Raw genomic sequence first — 18,326 nt, 5'->3', positions numbered from 1 at the left:
CTGTGTGTGTCTGTGTGCCTGTGTTTGTTCACACTGTCTGTGTGCTCCGGCCGAGAGGCTCACGGGTTGCTGCCCGGCAGTGAGGTGGAGGCACCTCCAGTGAGGCTGCAGCACCTCCAGCACACACACATTTGGGACCACTTCCCCAGACAGCAACTCAGAGGGAGCTCAGCTCTCCTGCTGGGGCATGAGCAGCCAGAGCTGCAGCTGTGCAGAACGGAGCTGGGGTACCACAGGAATGCTCTGCGATGACCTCTGTATGAGCACTGCTGGGGGGCACCAGCTGCGTGGTCTGTTGGTTATGTGTGGTTTTCTCCTCAGTGTCACCATTTAGCTGTGAACAGCACCATGGAATGTAGGATGAACAAAGGCTTTCAGAAGGACCCTCACCCAAGTCGTTGTATTTTATGAACAAATGGGAGGGATAAAGGGAAGGAAAAATGAACTAAATTTGATTCTGTGTGTTTGAGTGTCCACAGAACTAGCCTGGCCTACTTCATGGACCAGTGTGTCACAGCTGAACTTCACATTACAGTCTTTGTTTTACAGATGCATAATTGAACACCGCTATTTACTAGCACCATTAGGTAAAAGGAGGCCCTGTACTTGCAGAGCAAGTTAAGTCAAGCTGTGCACAGACAAGTATGTCATCACAATTGCCACTTTTAGCATGGAAGTTCTCTATTTCTGTAATCCACACAGGTGTGACAATCTACAACAGTGTGTGAGAAAAACACAGTGAAGGTGTATGAGCGCACAGACGCAGTTTGTCTCTGGCACAGAGCAGCATCTCCCACAGGACAGCAGTTCAGCAGCCCGAGCCAGGAGAGCAGCTGAGGGCAGCTCAGCCATCCGCCGGTGCCCCACTTTCATTGTGGAAGTTGTGCTCTCGGTGTGTGCAGCAGCTGGAGTCTATTCTTTCCCTTTCTAAAGGTTACCAGTACAGCACTGTGCCTGTGTCTGTGCGTCAGAGCTGTCATTTCAAGCCATCTGCAACGTGTGCTGCTGATCATTCAAATGTTAACTTGTTCACTCCTCAAAACATGCAGGAAAGGAGAAAAGAACATGGAACAGGCTTTGTTCTCTGCTTTCATCCACAGATATGTGAAATCATTTAAGGAAAATTCTGTAGCAGGGAATGATTTTGATTCATTTCAATTTTTGGATCTGGAACTTACAGTACTTCGCAGAGTTTTATTGCTTTAACCACTTTGGTGTTTTTTTCCTTAGAGGTGCACTGGAAGCTTATGTTCAGTCAGTCAGAGCACGAGAAGGAAAGGAGTTTGCTCCCGTCTATCCCATAATGGTTCAGCTGCTGCAGAAAGCCATGTCAGCCCTTCAGTGAGCAGGAACACAGCCACGCTCTGTGGTGCCACAGCTCTGCTTGGGGTTAATGTAAAGTACTTCCATGCACATATGCTTTACAGTGAGGTATGTTTACTTACTTGATCTGTGGAGCTTCTCTCTTGTTTTACGTTCTGATGGGAATTTACACACAAATGTTATTATGAAATTGTACCCTTGTTACGTGCTATTAAAAATGAATCGTTCTCCAGCATTCCTTTTGCATTTAGAAAGGTGTAAAATTAGAATACACTCAAATATTACAGAGTAATTGCTGAATATCTCTAATAAGGAAGTAGCTCTTTTTTCCTACAAGTGCAGTCTTAAAGAGCTGAATACATATTAGCCTTATTCAGAAAATTGTCCTTTTGAAATGCCAGACTCATCAGTTTCCATCTAAAAATCACTAATTTTAACACAAGGAAAAATACTTATAAATAACATCAATGATTTGCTCTTGCGCTGCTGTCACTCGGGAGTAATTTATAATGATTTCACCTCACTTTTTGCTTCAACTGTAATAAAGAACACTGACTTTCCAATCCTGAATTCAGTATTTAAAGTTCTTCTGTAGCTTCCGAAGCATGAAGTATAAAAACACACTTTTGCCAGGCTCACACAGAGCTGTCCTGTGCTGGGGGTGACCTGACATGGCATCATCTTCATTTCATAAAGCACACAGCACCAAATTTTAATGAATTTATTTGAAATAATATACAAGAATATAGTGTGCAAAAATCTTAGGGGCAACATCATGTAGACGTGTCAAACTGAAATTTACAGTTGTGATTCTTAAAAAAAAAAAAAAAGAAACACACAGCTGTTTAGTACATGAAAAGCCATGATTGTAGTTCACAGCAGAAGCAATTGTAATCCTACTGCAGCCGCTCTAAGTCAGACAGTTGGAGGAGGAAAAAAAAAGTAAAGTGCAAGTGTTGCACGTATAGTTAAGTGCAAAGTTTGCCCCCACCATGAAGAGGTCTTATTGGCAAAATAAAATATTGCAGAATACGTGGCAAAGACCAAACACAAAGTTAAAACTATGATGGTGACAACGTCAACAGCACCATTTTTTCTTGAGATAACGCTGTTTATTCGTTTTGCCCTGGCCCAAGCCCTTGGTTCTGGTGGAAGTGAGGGCTCTGCTACTGCCAGCTGGTGTGAGCATCTCACTGCGGATACAGATGCGATAGGTGGCGACCCAAGAAGCAGCTCCCGTGCCACAGCTCTCTGTGCTCTCCACTTCCCACACGTCCTGCTAACTTGTTGGCATCTGGGCAGACTGGGAGGCTACTGGTAATACACTGCTTGCCATTTCATAAAATCCCAGCCCCCAGAATCGTAATTAATAATATGGTTGTGCAATACATATAAATCAGCAATAAGAATCGATGTATATAAACAGCTGTTACATATTTTAAAATTCCCCTTTTTGTACATTTTCTTTTAAAAATAAACATTTATACACATCTCCTTCGCCTCTTTCTGAAGTACTTTAGCACCACAGGATATCCATTTTCAAGCCTATATTACCTGATACATATATGAAGTTTGGAAGAGAAATAAGGCAATTTGGTTTAAAATGTTGATAGTTTTAGCTTACTTAATGTTCTATTGTAAAAAGCAATCCGCACTCCTATTACATCGTTTCTGACTTGATGGTGCCAGCATTTTATGGTCACACAAACTCACAACAAATAGATCTTGATCTCACATCTTCTTGCCATCAAGCAACAGCCATTTTGTCATCATTGTGGGCAGAATCCCAGCTTAGTGCTGTTGTGAGCCCTGGGGGTAGAGAAGAGAAGAACACCTCAGCAGTTACCAAGGAAAGGGGAAGCAGCAAATGGCAGCAAACATGTATTCAGAAGTACGTGTCATCACTGGTCACTTCTTCAGAAGAAAACCTAAGTCCAAAACAGAGGATTTTATTCCACTCATCGAAAGACCATGAAAACTTCTTTGTCTCAGCTTGCAGTTGACCATTGTTATTTGGAGCTGTGAACAAATGCTTCATTCGCTAAAACAATTAAAACAGCAGCAACAGGAGACAACTTGTTTAACATCAAGGTAAGGCCCTATTGCTACGTGGGTAGGTAGGTAAGACCTACCTGCTGTGGTGGCTTAAGAAAACATCCTTCTCCCTAAAGCCAACCCAAATATTCATCTTCGTTACATACACACCCACCCACTGAGCTCCCTGAAGCACAGTGGCGTGCATGTGAAGCGAATGTGAGCTCTCAGGGCAAGGCCCACAACTCCTGCAGTGTAGAAATGGTATTATTAATAGTTATTTTAATCAAAAACCATATGAAAGTTAACAGGGATGCCACTGTTGATTAAAACGGGATACAGTGCAACATCTGGAAACGACAGCGAACATAAGAACAGCCTGTTCCTGGCAGCTGGTGAAACCTTCTGCCACCCAGGGCTGAAGACTCCCCAGCAGAGAGTGCGTACAGCAGCAAAGAAGCAAACTGGTGTTGGAGCATCTCTTATTCAGTCTTCTTAGAGCAACACCTCTCGGTAGGCACTTGAGAAAACAGGCTCACATACACAGGAAAGGAAAGGCAGTAACTTGGGATGAGTAAATCTGCCAAGCCCAGCACACGTGGAGCTGCTGCTCAGCTGTACGACGGCTGATGTGCGGCACCATGCACCTCACTGGGCCCTTCCTTCTGCCCTACTTGCCTGCTTGGTGGCTTGCAGGTTAGCTTGAAAGCCCTGATCTGTTGCTGACTCTTCATTTGATCGCCTTCTACACAGTGGGAAAAACTTTCCCTACACAGGAAGTACTACCCAGTGTACTTTACAATTAAGATATAAGAGTAAGTGAAACTGAAGAAAAAGAATATTAGATTTTCTCCCTCAATAGTCTTGTACGTACAGAGGAAAAACCACCAGAAAATGGTAAAGAAAAAGCTTTTAGTGAAGAACAGCAGGACTATAGGGAAGCTTCGGTTGTTTCGGGGTAAGGAACAGCCTTAATTTGCATGCAACTTATAGGCTCAATTACTTCAACCAGGAGCTCAGGTGCCCCCCCAGGCACGCTCACTTCCAGTCCAACAATTTACAGAACTGTCATAAAGCACAGAAACAGATGTGTGCTGTCTGCCTCCCGTGTTCCACAAGAAGGGAGGAGAGCAGAGCACATCCTGAACAGACAGAAAACACCACTGCTACCATACAAACATATGTACCTGCATAATGGAGAAAAAAACCCAGCCTGACAAAACTTACAGAATTTGTTCGTTTTCGTTTCCAACAATCAGGATTTAAACGTTTCTGTTCTTCTGCCAAGGCCTTGGCTTCTAGCGTGTACATCCGCCTCTCCTCATTCTTCATTTTCTTCCACCTGTCACCAAGTATCACACTTATGGCTCTGCAACACACATTTCAGACTATGATCAGGATGGGATTTTATAGTTTTTTTTTTTTTTTTTTTTAATCTCAGCCCCTTAGGAAAGATTTAAAAAAAATGCACAGAAGAAATCAAACATTTCTTCCCAATCATCTCTCTTCTACCAGTTAAACAGCTGAGACTTCTGAGAGCTGAGCAAGGCCCAACAAGCATTCCAGAATTTCCAAGTGTGTGCATGCAATATGCAGCGACTGGCAGAAAGCAGCAAATGGGGATGTTAAACAATGCTGAGAACCACCACCAAATGGTGACCCACAGTTGCTTTGCACTGCTTTCCTACCATAAGCCTGTATGACAGATTTGCTGAAAATACGCTCTCTAATAATTAGGGCAATGATCTGAGCATGACCTCAGGTCTGACTAACTGCTGCCCCCGCGTCTGGTTCGTGATCTGTGGAGCTTCCTCCACCTCCAGCCCCCAGCAGGGAGAACACGAGTGGGCCGAGCACACGGCTGTGTTCCCATGTGACATTCCTGCACAGAGAGGAACCATTTGTTCCAGCACAGCCATTGGTACTTCCAAGAGCTGAACGAGTTGTTTTTCCGCTCCTTCTAAGCTTGGTGACCTCTGGACAATATTTCCCATGCTGCTGTGCCATATTGCTTAACTGTGCTCCCAAATGTTGGATCAATATTCTATTAAAATGTTAATGCCATCCTCTGGCTGAATGCAGATCTCTGCACACAGTCGCTGCCCTATCAACAGTTATTAATCTACAGAGCAGGAATGGCGATGGCTTCAGATGACAGTGATGAAGGCTGGACAACCAGATCTAAGAAAAAGGGGCACGCAACTAGAAATACTGATTTTCCTTATTAAAAAAGCTCTCTGTTGGCAGTGAAGCCATTCCCAGGCAGTTGGCCGCACATCCTCCCAGGAAAGAGCAACATGACTCAGAGCAAGGTGTGCTGAGAAAGCCATCGCATTTCCAGCTAAAAACTCCAAAATTGCTTTTCAAATGCAACAGATAAGCCTACAAAGAAATGGTACCTCCAGACTCAAGCTGCATGGAAGCACTGAAAATGAGGGCTCATCAGCACATTTTAAAAAGCTCAAGGAATCTAAGGCACAGACAAGAGCCTCATTTCTCCAAGGAAACACTTCTATGAGTGAACCTCCAAGATGGAAAAAAATGCATACAAGACATCTGACATAAGAAACCCGATTCTCCCAACCAGAAACAAGTACTGCAGAGCTGCCCCTACAGCCCTTTCATCTCAGCACATCTTTGCCATGCCCTGTACATTGCTTTTTTCCTCTTCGAGTGCTGGTGAGCTGCCTGGCAGCATTTCAGCAGCATGCTGCCACGGAGGGTGCAAGCCTTTACATTGCAGTCCATTCAAAACAAATTGTAAAACAGAATTGGAGGCAGCCTCAAGTTCAGTCAAGTAATGATGTTTAGCACTAACAAATGCCAGTAGAATTTTCTTCACTTTTCGAATGTATGCTACCCAAATGATCCATCTTTCTGAAAGCACAAATGAAGCCCAGCTACGGCTACAGCAAGAACACATGCAGAAGCAACAGGTGTGAGCCTGATGACCAAGTCTCTGAAGTACGGCCCTCAGGTCTGCCTACAGCAGCACATGCATGCTGGGCTCGGAGTGCCTGCAGCTCACTATCTCTTTGACAAGTCCTGAACCACTTTATCTCTGAACACACATTTTAGCTCTGAGTATTTCAAGTTTTGTCCTCACTCATGTGCACAGACAACACAAGCACGAGAACTCCAGAGTATGGAAAGTGGCACTCTGTACAACCATGGTAAGATTTACTCAGCACCAAACATACTTGTATTTTAAGAACGTGATAGTTGCCTCCAAACAGCCACAGCAACACTTATGAAGCAGCAGCTGAGTGCCTAGAAAGTCAGTTACTGAGCTCTCACTGTATTTTACAGATGCCAAGAAAGTGCATTCAGAAGGCACAGGGAGCAGTGCACTCTAAAGCTTACACGTAACTCTCTCCACTTTGCATCAGCATGAATGTGCTCACTGAAACATTCAAACTATTTTCACACTCATCCAACTGCAACTCTGGCTCACTGCAGCTTTTTATCAGCACTTTTTAATTAAATAATCAAAAACTTTCCTAGCTGACTTTCTGTCACTTCCTCACTTATAGTTGCCATGAATTTGAAGATTGAACATCTGTTTCACTGAAATTACTGGAAACACTGCAGAATGTCACTGCCAGGGCACACGAGACTGCGTGGAATTTAAGGACGGGCTGTTTGCATGGCAGGAGTTTGTTTTTCAGCAGCAGCTTCAGCCTCCCCAGCAGAGGAGCCCTCTTAAAGCACCATCACCTTTAACTTCTGTCACATTCTCTATGAGAACTTTTATGCAAAACAATTTTTTTTTGTGGTCACAGTTGTTTTATATACATTTTTTAAATCTGATTTTAAAATGGGTGCATTCATGTGTTTTCATTTATGTTTACATACGTACAGCCAGCACAACATAGCAGCGTGCTTCAACACAGACATGCAACAGGCAGCTTTATAAGCATGGAAGAACAAGGCAAGATCCTTTCCCCCGAGCATACAGATGCACAGCTCTTCCAGCACGTTCCACCAGGTCATTCTGTGCTTTTAGGACAAGCACAATTTGACTATGTGCTGTCTAGATTAAGATCCTTCGACATCCAATCAATCAGTAACTCATTATTTAACAAGATATACAACTTATAATAAATGGTAGTAGCTTCATGGATAATACAGTATTATGTCAAGACAATTATGGCTATACTAGAACAACCAGGACTTCCCTGTTTCTCTAACAACACCCAAGCAGAGGACCTGGTACTTTTTTCCCCGCAAGCATTTCTCATCAGTGTTCCCACAGACTGCCGTACACCTGCGATGCCGGTGGTGCGCACACACCAACCTTACCTGCTGTCCCAAATGCTTTCTCAGCAGAAGGCAGGTTTGCCAAAAATGGCTTGTGTCAAATGTACAGAGAACTGCAGGTATTTAAAGCCTGCCCATACATTTTGTGTTAGCATCTTTCAAAACTTACTCTTTACATAATATACAAACATTATTTCACATACAAAATCTAGTCCACTCTATGTTTAAAAGCGGAACGCGGATATGCTGCCAGCTCAACAGTAATAACCAAACCGTAATGTCATGCAGTTACCTGTTGTCTTTCCCTGGATACATCTGAGTATATTCAACTCTGTATTTTTTGGCAAAAAGCATGAAGGCATTCATTGGTCTTTTGCACTTGTTTGGAGAAGTGGCACTCACAGTACTTGCAGTCCCTGAGCCGTGGCTTTTGCCAGCTTTGCCGTACAAAGCAGTGGAGGAAAGATGCGATGCCGCAGTAGCTGCACAGTTTTTAGAACTGCATTCTGATCTTTCGGCATCTTGATTGTTTGATCCTCCGCACGACAGAGAAGCGCGACGCTGGCGAGCCATGCTGCTGAGCACATACACTGCTGAGGAGTCCAGCGGTGTGAAGTCGTAACTAGAAGAAAAAGACATATCAGAAAACGATCAAATATATTTTATCTGTACAATCCTGAGGCAGCTGTTCTCTCTCCATCCCTGCTACCTTTCTGGTATTCTGCTATCTCCTGTGTCAGCGTGTGCTTTCAGTTTGTGCCTGACACAGATGCCGGTGGGTAAAAAGGGTCTGGGAGACCAACCACAATTCTGTACCATCTGCTGTGTACCATCAGCTCCCCAGCTGTATGTCAGTGCATCACACACCGCCTGAAAATGTCACACTATTTGAAATGCTCTCTTTCTGCGTTTGTCCTGCCTGTAACGCAGAGCTGGTCGGTGCACAACAGCTACTGAAGTGACAGCTGCCTGGGGAGGAGGAGTGCTGAGTTCCCTTGCAAAAACACGGTAAGAATATGAAAATAAATAGCACTGTTTATTTTCTTGCACAAATAACTAAATCGTTCCAAATCGTTACACCGGAATTCTTTTACAGACAAACCTTCCACCGAGATTTGAAGAAATGTTTGGAGGGCCACAGTATTGCAACTGAGTTCAAAGCTGACACACGTCTGCCCTCTAGTGACAAAAATGTGACAGCTCCTCCCCTTTCAAGCATTTCAACAGCTTGATGAGCTGCTCCCATATAACTTGAACTTGCAAAAACTATAAAACTGTTATATTTTTCTGTTGGCCAACAACTACAGAGAACTGCAAGCACTACAGAAGATGTGATAACAGTCTCTCCTGAGCGTGAGCGTGAGATCAGTCTGGAAACCACAGGCTTTAGCATGCAACATGAACACCTACAAAGGTGCTACTAAGGTGTAACTTCAAAACTCTGGATTAGCAACCACCTTCAAGAGTGCAACTATAAGGCTCCTTTTACCTGCTACTTAAGCAATTTACGGCAAAAGGAAAGGATTAGAAGATTTTCTTTTTCCCAAACCAACTAGCACAGAAGTACTGCAAGTGACGGCCCAGCCCCACGTGCACAGGCAGCCCCTTCATGGGGGATGGGGCCAAAACAAGGGTGGAGGTTGAAGGATTGTCTCCAAAATCCCCTGGAGGAGGAATAAATAACAAAGCAGGGGCAGTGCTCATAACCTCCCAGGTTTACAAGGTGACACAAAAGAATCTCCCTGTTCTCTAAACAGTCCCGCAGTGCTCCTAATCTCACAGCCACAGCATTTTGCTTTTTGATGATTCTGCCCTGCTAACCACCGCTGCTGCTGCAAGCTCCCTTCTCACAGACACTCCCTTCAGACCAAAGAAATAGAGACAAGGAATCTGAGGTGTCCAGCCAGGCTTCAGCTAGGCTGCAGAATGAATAAGGAGACACAGTTCTTCAGTAAGACTCAAATACAATGATTCTACCAGCTCTCTTCACATGCACTTCAGAATAAGGGTTAGTAAGAGTTAAAAAAAAAAAAAAAAAAAAAAAAAAAAGACAGCAAATCCCCACGCAAGATATACAAGAGCCCTTCAGACATGAACTGCTAACAGCACTTAGAATTCATTTTTTCAACTGTAAGAAATATAGGTGAGCAACTGGCCTAAAATCAGATGCTAAAAAAGAGCTAAGATCATAGGAGAAGACTCATTCAACTACATTTAGAAATGTCTAAAGAGCATGGAAAAATCTTTACGAGTAATGCTATTTCCTTAGGATAATTTATGGTGGATGGGATTTCTGAAGGTCACCTAGTCCACTCTCAGGCTCAAAGCTAGGCAAACCTCAAGCTTCTCTAACTTTGTCTGAAGTGAGATGTACTTGCTGTATTGGGAAAGAAACACAAAATGCAGAATTTACAAAAATAGTAAGAACAAATTATGAAAGTGCTGAAATACTGTATTCTAAAGCCAAAGTATGTGAATTAGTGCCTAGGAACCACTGCTTCAGGGACCCAGCAACCTCCCAAGCACACATTAGCAGCTGATTAACACTTCTGTGGGACAACCATACCATGTTTTTTAAACCTAACCTATTACATCTGAAGAATCTGCACAGATACATTTCTTATTCCTTTACCCAATCAGTTTGAGACTATCATAAGCAGAGTCTGAAAAGTTACTTTAGCCCAAGAGATTACTTTGCAGTGCAGCACAGCACAAAACCACACAGCTTTCCTGATATTCACTTTCCCTCTCAATTGCCTTGCATAACCGTAAGTATTCCTTCTCTCTTCTATGTAACGCTTAAATTCTGGTAGACTTAAGTAAGGTGCCTACTCATTAAACACAATAACCACTGAGGCCACTTTAGTCAAAAATTACCTTTTAAATGTATCAAAAACACCTGAATCATCAAAGTTAATGGCATCAGGGTGTCCAGGAGGTAGACACAGATCTCCAAGATGCATTTCACAGCATGGAATGCCATGCTGTACCACAGTCAAGCTTGGATAAAAAGATGACCAACCTGAAGTGGTAAAGAGTTAAATTAGACAAACGGCCAGACAAATCTCTCTAGTCTTAACTGGAGCAATCCTACACGTCTAAATGCTATCATTTCATTAAAATGGTCTGATGCAGTTTCTTTCATCCAAAAGAAAAATCAGAAAAATCTGGAAACTTTCATCATCAGAAGTTCAACATTTAATATGACAGAAAAGTCTCTTGTATTTGCTGATTTCCTTTCTCCCCCCAGCTTACCCATTTTCCTGCATTCCACTCATATATTTGACCAAACCTCCTCGAGTTATATACAGTTATTTCTATAGCTTTACTGCTCTGTTTGTTCAAATTCTATTTTTCTTTACACAAATAGCATAGTGATACAACACTGCTTTTATAAGTTCCATGAGTAACAAGAGACAGAAGTAAAACCTGCAACTACTTCCCTAAGAGCATTTTAATATAAAAGCGAGTATACTTGGAGTACTTCATACCTTTATTTTTAACATAAAAAGGGTGATCAAGTCTGCACTCTACTGTGAGCAGGCCATCCTCCACTGTGCCAGGATCAAAAGTCAACTTCAGCACTGACTCACCAAAGGAAATGCTTTCCTCATGAGAAATGAGCTTCAAACCATCGGAGCCGTAGCCCTGTAAACATGCAGACAGTTCAGAATTTCCAGGGAAGGAAAGCATACACGTTTGTAATACCACCAGTGTATTCTTATCATCTTACAGTATATTACAAATAGCAACATTCTAGATGTGCTATCATGAAAATAACAATTGATAAAACCTACCTAAATGAACACAGCTCAGACGCTCTTTGCCAAGACACTCAAACAGAACAGTGAGCAGCACTAGGCAAGTTCAATACCAACCTCTCTTCCCACACAGTAAATAAAGGCGCAGAGTAACACTGCTGTCAATACTGCACTACAGCCGTTGAAGGGAATGTGTTAGAACTAAGGGCTACCTTGTAAGCACTCACTGAGAGATTTTCTTCTTTTCCACAGCCTTCAGATCTTGCAAAATCTTCAATGTCCTGCCACTCCTTATTGCGCCCTTTATGAAAGCACAAACGAGAACCTAAGAGATATTTTAAGGAGGGGAAAAAAAAATTAATAAATACTGCCATCACATAAAAAAGAGAAAGAAATCCTTACCCAATGATACGTCATATTTACCTTTTAGAAAACAGTGCCAAACAGTTGAGGGCCAAGAATGGCACCATCCCAGATCATCATCATCTGAAAGTGACGACATGCAGAAAATACCAGACTCCGATTCGCTATTTGTCTGTTAAAAAAGGCACAGTGGCATTGATACATTAACATGCAACATTTTTAGGCTGGTCCTGTACATATCTAAGTGTTCTCTAATTCACATCTGTGTCATAATTCTGCCTTAAACACAAACAGGAATGTTAACAAGAAAACAAAGATTCAAGGAATGCAGATGAGAAAATGACTGTTTTCATTAACTCCTGTTCTCACAAACTTGATTTGAAATGTGCTTTCCTCCTTTTTTTCTTTTCTTTTTCATCCTCAAAAATTCACCTGTGCCCTTATGCATCATCCTAGGCTTACATACAAGCAGTTTATAAGCTATCACTCTTTAACTATCCACAGAAGCACTGAAAGCATGTGTTGTTCTAAGGAAAAATTACTGGAAAGCTGCAGGGCCAAGTCTGCTCTTGATAATACTAACAGAAGATCCACCTTAAAACTTAACAGTTCATTTTTTTAACCAGCTTCTCTCTTCAAAAACCTTAACTCACGCATCTTTATTTAGTTTAGAAAGGTTTTGGACATCTCACCCTTTCGTGTCTGACCGGTGTTTCATCCAAATCACTCTTGGAGAAGTTGGGATCACTCTTAGAGGATCCCGGTGGAGGACGTGCATAGGAATGTAAACTTTTGCTTGTGGCTATAATGTGAACAGGAGATGATCTGCAATAGAAAAATGCATTTTAAAATATTTCAGAGTAAGGCAATGCAAGACATAGCTACCTTTACACTGAACTACTTTGATTTTATGATATTTCATATATGAAATCTTACCACAGCTGTTATGCATACAAATATCCTGTCAGCATTCAGATTTTGAATAACCAAGAAACATCTTCTGTACTTTTGTGAAATATTAAAAGCACTTCACTCAAAGGTGCTGTCAGTGCTGCTGGCTATTGACAGCAGGTGACTTACTGTGCATACAGCTGCAGCTACACTGCAGTCGTGGGACAGAAGAGACAGCCAACAGAGTTTTAAATTTCTCTATGAAATATTTACATTAGAAAACACTTCTGTCTGTGTGAGCCAGATACCAAACAAACATCCCCCACAGCAATACTCAGAACGGATTGAGTATAGGATGCAAGCTCAGGCAACACTGCACAGCTCCTGTCTAGCACCCAGCTGACAGCACCACTTCCTCATTGGCTTCTCCTCATCACAATGGAGAAGTCTGCACCAATATCTTGAAATCAATGTTCCATCCTTAGAGTACCTAAGGACACCTGCTCTGTCACAATGCTGAGATCCTTGCTGCATTACTGTTAGCAGCACTGCATTTAATTTTCTTATTCTAAGCCTAGAGCTTAGAGAATAAGAAAGCCAGATGACAAAAGGGGAAGCCCAGAAAAATGCTAAGATCCCACAGTATTTCCCACAGCTTTAGAGGACTTGCAGATTACACATCTGAAACAGTAACAATAAATTCCACTAGATTTTCAATTAGCTCATAAAAATAAGTAGAAATCAGTGCACTAGTAACTATTACCAATTACATCACACTAACAAGTATTAAGAGATTAACAAGACACATTCATGCTCCACATGAGGCAAATGCCCTAAGATCTGTGCTCAGGGAGTATCTTTATAGCACCCTACTTCGTTTGTGGTTGGCAGTTAAGAGATATTTGCAGCAGATTCTGAAGTAAGTTGTGTGCAATCATCTGCAAAAGGAGTTAAGGTACTACACAGGAAGATTAAAACAGATCTCCAATTCAAAGTCAGAGGGCAGATGGTGGGAAGAGTGAAGGAAATGTTTCTGGAGACATAACATTGCAAATCTGAGAGCCAGAACTTCCAATTAACGTCAGTACCTGTTATAAAAAGAGCACTGCATCAGAGGGCTCTGAGGACTTGTGGCGATGTTTGCTAGTTCTGTCAGCCAGTTGACCCCACTGTCACAAGAATGAGCACTTTCTGAATTGCTGTTTGAGGTATGTTGGTTCCACAAAGGCCTTGAACATTCCTGATGTGAAACATCGGTGCCAAGCTGAAAAAGCGCAGATGGGGCAGAGTCTGTCTGCACAGCCTGTAGTTCAGGAAGATCATCTACAAACAAACACACAAATTACCATAATTACACCCACTGATAAATACTAGTTTACAATGAAACTTGCAAATAAAATTCAAAACCCAACCACAACAAAGTAACTAATCATATTTTCTCATCTCACAATTACCAGCATTTCACAAACCCGACTCACAACACTCGCAGAATGTTCACAGAAACCATTGTATCTCTGGTCTACCATACATTCAAACAAACATTTTAAGAAAAATGTCATGTAAAGAGGTTATTAAATCTCCTTATTACTGACCAGCTGATACAAAACTGTACTGCAAAATTCTGCACATGTGCTTCAGACAACTGAACTATTCTGTCCTAGTGGGTACGTCACTAAAAATAATCAGCATCACAGGCTGTATAGGATGCAATCTGTCATGTTCCCACCAGTGAACTGGAATCTAACAGCTCAGAAATCATTAAAGCTGGGTATACAGCCTGGCAGGTGCAAATACCGAGCAGTAACCTACGCATTTCACATGCAATATGGATAACAAAGGAGAGCCCAGCTTATTAACCAGTCTGTGTCTCATGTAACTAAGTATCGTTGTTCTTAGTACTCTATCACTTCAGTTACATGCACTAATATTGCATGGATTATATCAATCCTTTTTAACACGCACACTACTTTTCTCCAGCATTTAACTCAAGTTAAACATTTCTCTACATTGGAATGCCTGGTAGGAGTTGACCTAAAGCAGGGCAACTTCCCTTTAGGAGGAGCTCTTGAGCTTTCTGTTTGTTATTCTTGAGCCAAAAAAAGCTCCTCTGGAAATCAGGAACAGAAACTCATAACTCTAAGTTTAAAGAACACGTTTAAGTCAACAAGCCAGTGTGTCAGAGCTGAAAATAGGTTACAGGGAAAAGTGGTTGTAAAGCAGGACTTTCAGATGCCACAATTCCCTGCCACATTCCCTGCCCTACCTACATCAAGTCAGTCATCTCATTCAGTCAGCTCCCAGTAACCTCATCATACGAAAACTGCAACCAAACAAGCCTCAGAACTCGCCTCCTCTGCCCGCCGTGTTGCTTACCAAGCTCCATGTGCTCATCACAAGACGCATATCCAGGAGAAGAGGGCAGGTTTTCATTACACTTCAGCAACTCCAGTGACTCATTCATCCCTGAAGTTCTCTTGTCCACTACCAAGAGCAGCTTCTGAACTGCGTTAGGCATCTGATTCGTCTTCACTTCCCACACCATGTTAGGATGTTCCAAAGTATCTGACTTTAAAGAAACAGAGATTAAAACCTGCATGCACATAAACCCTCTTAAGTGCTACAGTGTCCAGCGACTTCTCCTGATTTAAGTTTTTATGTCTGTTTGCTGAGGGCTGGAACATTCCCTGCAGGCCTGTGACCATGGTGTCCAGGAGTGGCCTTGGCCAGCACGGCAGCCAGCGCCAGCACTGCTCACTGCACACCCTGAGCCGCTCACCACCACTGGTGCAGCCAGGTGGGTCCCAGCCAGCTCCCTGTCCTCCAGGTGTGGGAACATGGTTTTCAGAAGGGTTTGCTCCACCATCCTCCTTCCAAATGAGGTCAGGGTGACTTGCTGTCAGGTCTCCTACAGCCCTCAGGACATTTCCCCTCACCTGCAGGAGCCTTTTCACCGCCCTGCCCTGTAAGTTCTTTACAAAGAGAGTGGTGAGGTGCTGGAAGAGGCTGCCCAGAGAGGTTGTGGATGCCCCGTCCCTGGAGGTGTTCAAGGCCAGATTGGGTGGTGCCCTGGGCAACCTATTATTAACCTAGTATTAAATAGGGTGGTGGGTGGCCCTGCATGTGGCAGGGGGGTTGGAGCTTCATGATCCTTGAGGCCCCTTCCAACCCTGGCCATTCTGTCATTCTATGATCCCCACTAGCTCCAGCCACAGCTTCATGTGTCAGAGCAGGCACTGTGTGTGGGCTGGAAGAGGAACCCAAAGCAGGCCCCCACCACCAGCTTCTTGTGCAGTTTCATTTCCCCAGCTCTAGTGCTGCAACCTTTACCCCCAAAGCAGCATTCTTCATTATCTTTGACAGCCGGGGAGCTGTGATAATTCTACACAAGCACTGTTCCTGAAAGCTGAAAAACAAGGTTACTCACTCTATAGCAGTTTGGTTATCTACCGCTTTCGTTCAAATGATCCCGAATTGAAATTACCGCAATTACTTTCTAAGTGTTACGTGGTCCATCACAAAACAGCAAAAAATTCCACTTAGGAAAAAAGAAACTGCCAGGTTTGCCACATGCGTGACCACTAAGTGCCTCCCCGGGCACCACTTTACAGAAATACATCCAACAGCAGCTAAAAGCTGATCATCTCCTACAGAACAGCACGGCCTCCAAGTTCTCTTGGTGTAATGCATCAGGGGCCATGTGATTACAGTTATGAAAGAACGTTTTGTTGTAACAAACGGTTGGATCTAGTCTAGGACAGGAGCCACGAGAGCACCGTTCTGCCTTTAAATAGCTCCAGGAGAAACGCGAGAGAAAGGAGAACGTGCGGCCCGACGAGCTCCCGATGGAGCGCCTCGTTCTCCGACGCCCCATCCGCACAGCAGCGCGTCGCGCCCTCGCCATGGGGCACAGCGTAAAGCGGAAGGCGGAGCGCCGTGCGCGCCCCCATTTTCTTTGGAGGCCAAACGAACGCGTTCACGGACTGGCGCCCTACGCTCCCTCAGCTCCTCGCGTTTCGAAGAAAAAAACACCGCCACAGAGCGACACGAGCGAGGAACCGATTGGCCGCAGCGCCTCGCGGCCGCGCTTGCGGCCGATCCCCGCACAGCCGCCCCCCCCCGCCCCGCCCTCTAAGCGCCGCGCCCGCGGCCCCCCCCCCCCCCCCGCCGTCACGTGACCCGCCTGGCCGCGGCCCTTGTTTATAAACTCCCCGCCGGCACGGCGCATGCGCGCAAGCCCCATTCATTCACAACTGCGTAACAGCTCGGCCCGGCCGGGGGGGGCCGCACCGTTCCCCTCCCCCACCCCGCGCGCCCCCGCCGTCCTCCCCCGCGCGCTTCTTTCCCCCAGCGGCCGCGGCGCGCGGGGCCGGCTCCGTTCCCTGCGCGGCGCGGCGACCCCGCTCTGACAGCCTGGGACGGGAGGCCGGGGAGTGGGGGGAAAGGAAAGCGGAGGGCTCCGCGGCTCCTCGCTTGCCTCTGCGTCCCGGCGCCGCCGCCGCCGAGCGCCCCGAGGGCGGCAATAACGCGGCCGAAGTGCGGCGCCGACAGAACGGTCCCGGCGCCGCGGGGGTACGGAGCGGAGTAAACGACGCGCCCCGCGCTGCCGCCGCCCCACGGCGGGGGTCCCGCGGCCGTCCCGCCGTCACCCCGGCTCGGCAGCCGCCGCCCGCCTCCCCCGCGGGACCCCGCGGCCCCCGCAGCGACAGCCCCGAACTTTGCGGCACTTACCGAACCCGTCGCCATTACCGAATTCCTTTCGGCTTCCCCCCCCCGCCTCATCCCCTTGCTCGGTCCCGCCCCGCGCCGCCGGGGCTCGATCGCAGAGAGGCCGAGGACGACGCCGCTCAAGCGACCGCCGCTTCCTATTGGCCGCCCGGGCTGCCTGTCAGGAAGGCACCCGGAGGGCGGACATGTTTTGACTCTCCCGCGCAGCGGATTGCACCGCGCCGCACGTCAATCACGCCCAGACGGCGCCGCGATTGGCCAACACCTCCCCCTGTGGGCGCAGAGGCATTCCGGGAGCTGTAGTCTTCGCGGCCGCCATCTCCTGCCAACTCGGCCGCGGTAAGACAACAGCCCCCAGGATGCTCCGCGCGGCGCTCGGCCGATAGTAAACAAGGGGCGCGGGGACACGTGGACCCGCGCCGCTGGGCGCCCGCAGCCGGGCCCGGCGCCGCCCGCGAGGAGCCGCCCGGATCTGCAAGGACCGGGACCCAGCCCGGCCGCCCCCGCTGGGCGAGGCTCCCAGAGCGCCGCCGCCTCCGCCTGCCGCCCCTTCCCGGAGCCGGTGCCCGGGCCGGCGCTGGGTGCCTGCCCTTAGCGAACCCGGGCCCCGGCGGGAGGCGGCCGGCGCGGAGCGGAGCAGCGTGAGTCAGCGCGATTGGGGCGGCCCTGGCGCTCCGCCGGTCGGAAGGGCCCCGCGCTGCGCAGCGCAGCTCGGAAATAATCCGCGGTATTCTATACAACTGAGAGGGAGTTTCAAAATTATGCAATTTTGGGGCTTTCCAAGAAGATAATTGTTGTTGGGTTTTTTTTGTGCTGTTCCAAACATCCTCCCCATCTGGCGAGCTACTACTAAATGGCGCTGGAGCTCCTGTGGCAGCTCGGTAGTTCTGAATTTCGGGTTTGCCCGCGGCTGGGAAAGTAAACGACAAAGAAAAGGCATTTCTACAATGTAGAGAGAAAGGGGTCCTT

General features: G+C 45.8%; 2 protein-coding genes across 4 annotated transcripts in view; one reads left to right on the top strand and one right to left on the bottom strand.

The window, feature by feature from the left end:
• COG5 (component of oligomeric golgi complex 5) overlaps positions 1 to 2,817 on the top strand; it is a 185,589-nt gene extending 182,772 nt beyond the window's left edge. Inside the window, exon 22 of the mRNA XM_085217248.1 lies at positions 1,231 to 2,817. Within this exon, the coding sequence (XP_085073374.1) occupies positions 1,231 to 1,345 (115 nt within the window). The 3' untranslated portion in view covers positions 1,346 to 2,817. The remainder of the gene's footprint in view (positions 1 to 1,230) is intronic.
• HBP1 (HMG-box transcription factor 1) lies at positions 2,031 to 17,485 on the bottom strand. Of its 3 annotated transcripts, none has more exons than XM_085217258.1 (11): positions 17,361 to 17,485; positions 15,006 to 15,198; positions 13,721 to 13,955; positions 12,434 to 12,566; positions 11,802 to 11,913; positions 11,591 to 11,703; positions 11,109 to 11,265; positions 10,495 to 10,639; positions 7,910 to 8,239; positions 4,585 to 4,726; positions 2,031 to 3,132 (listed from the first exon to the last, which is right to left on the bottom strand). In XM_085217258.1, exons 1-11 carry the CDS (start codon positions 17,409 to 17,411, stop codon positions 3,115 to 3,117), a joined length of 1,629 nt encoding a protein of 542 aa, XP_085073384.1. In that variant the 5' UTR covers positions 17,412 to 17,485; the 3' UTR covers positions 2,031 to 3,114. The 3 variants fall into 3 exon arrangements, with proteins under 3 accessions (XP_085073384.1, XP_085073392.1, XP_085073403.1); XM_085217266.1 differs by having other exon boundaries at positions 11,606 to 11,703; XM_085217277.1 differs by having other exon boundaries at positions 15,006 to 15,194; positions 17,361 to 17,404.
• Positions 17,486 to 18,326: the final 841 nt, after the last annotated feature.

This window comes from Meleagris gallopavo, chromosome 1, assembly GCF_905368555.1.
Source record: "Meleagris gallopavo chromosome 1, MGAL_WU_HG_1.1, whole genome shotgun sequence".
In the NCBI taxonomy this organism is placed as follows: Eukaryota; Metazoa; Chordata; class Aves; order Galliformes; family Phasianidae; genus Meleagris; species Meleagris gallopavo.
This window is presented reverse-complemented; position numbering and strand designations above follow the sequence as displayed.

Coding starts and splice junctions, on each gene's coding strand:
- HBP1 (XM_085217258.1), bottom strand. CDS start 17,411: ATGAGGCGGGGGGGGGAAGCCGAAAGGAATTCGGTAATGGCGACGGGT. Junction 15,199..17,360: donor CGGTAATGGCGACGGGTTCG/GTAAGTGCCGCA, acceptor GTTTCTTTAAAG/TCAGATACTTTGGAACATCC. Junction 12,567..13,720: donor CAGTGCTCTTTTTATAACAG/GTACTGACGTTA, acceptor TTTCTATTGCAG/ATCATCTCCTGTTCACATTA.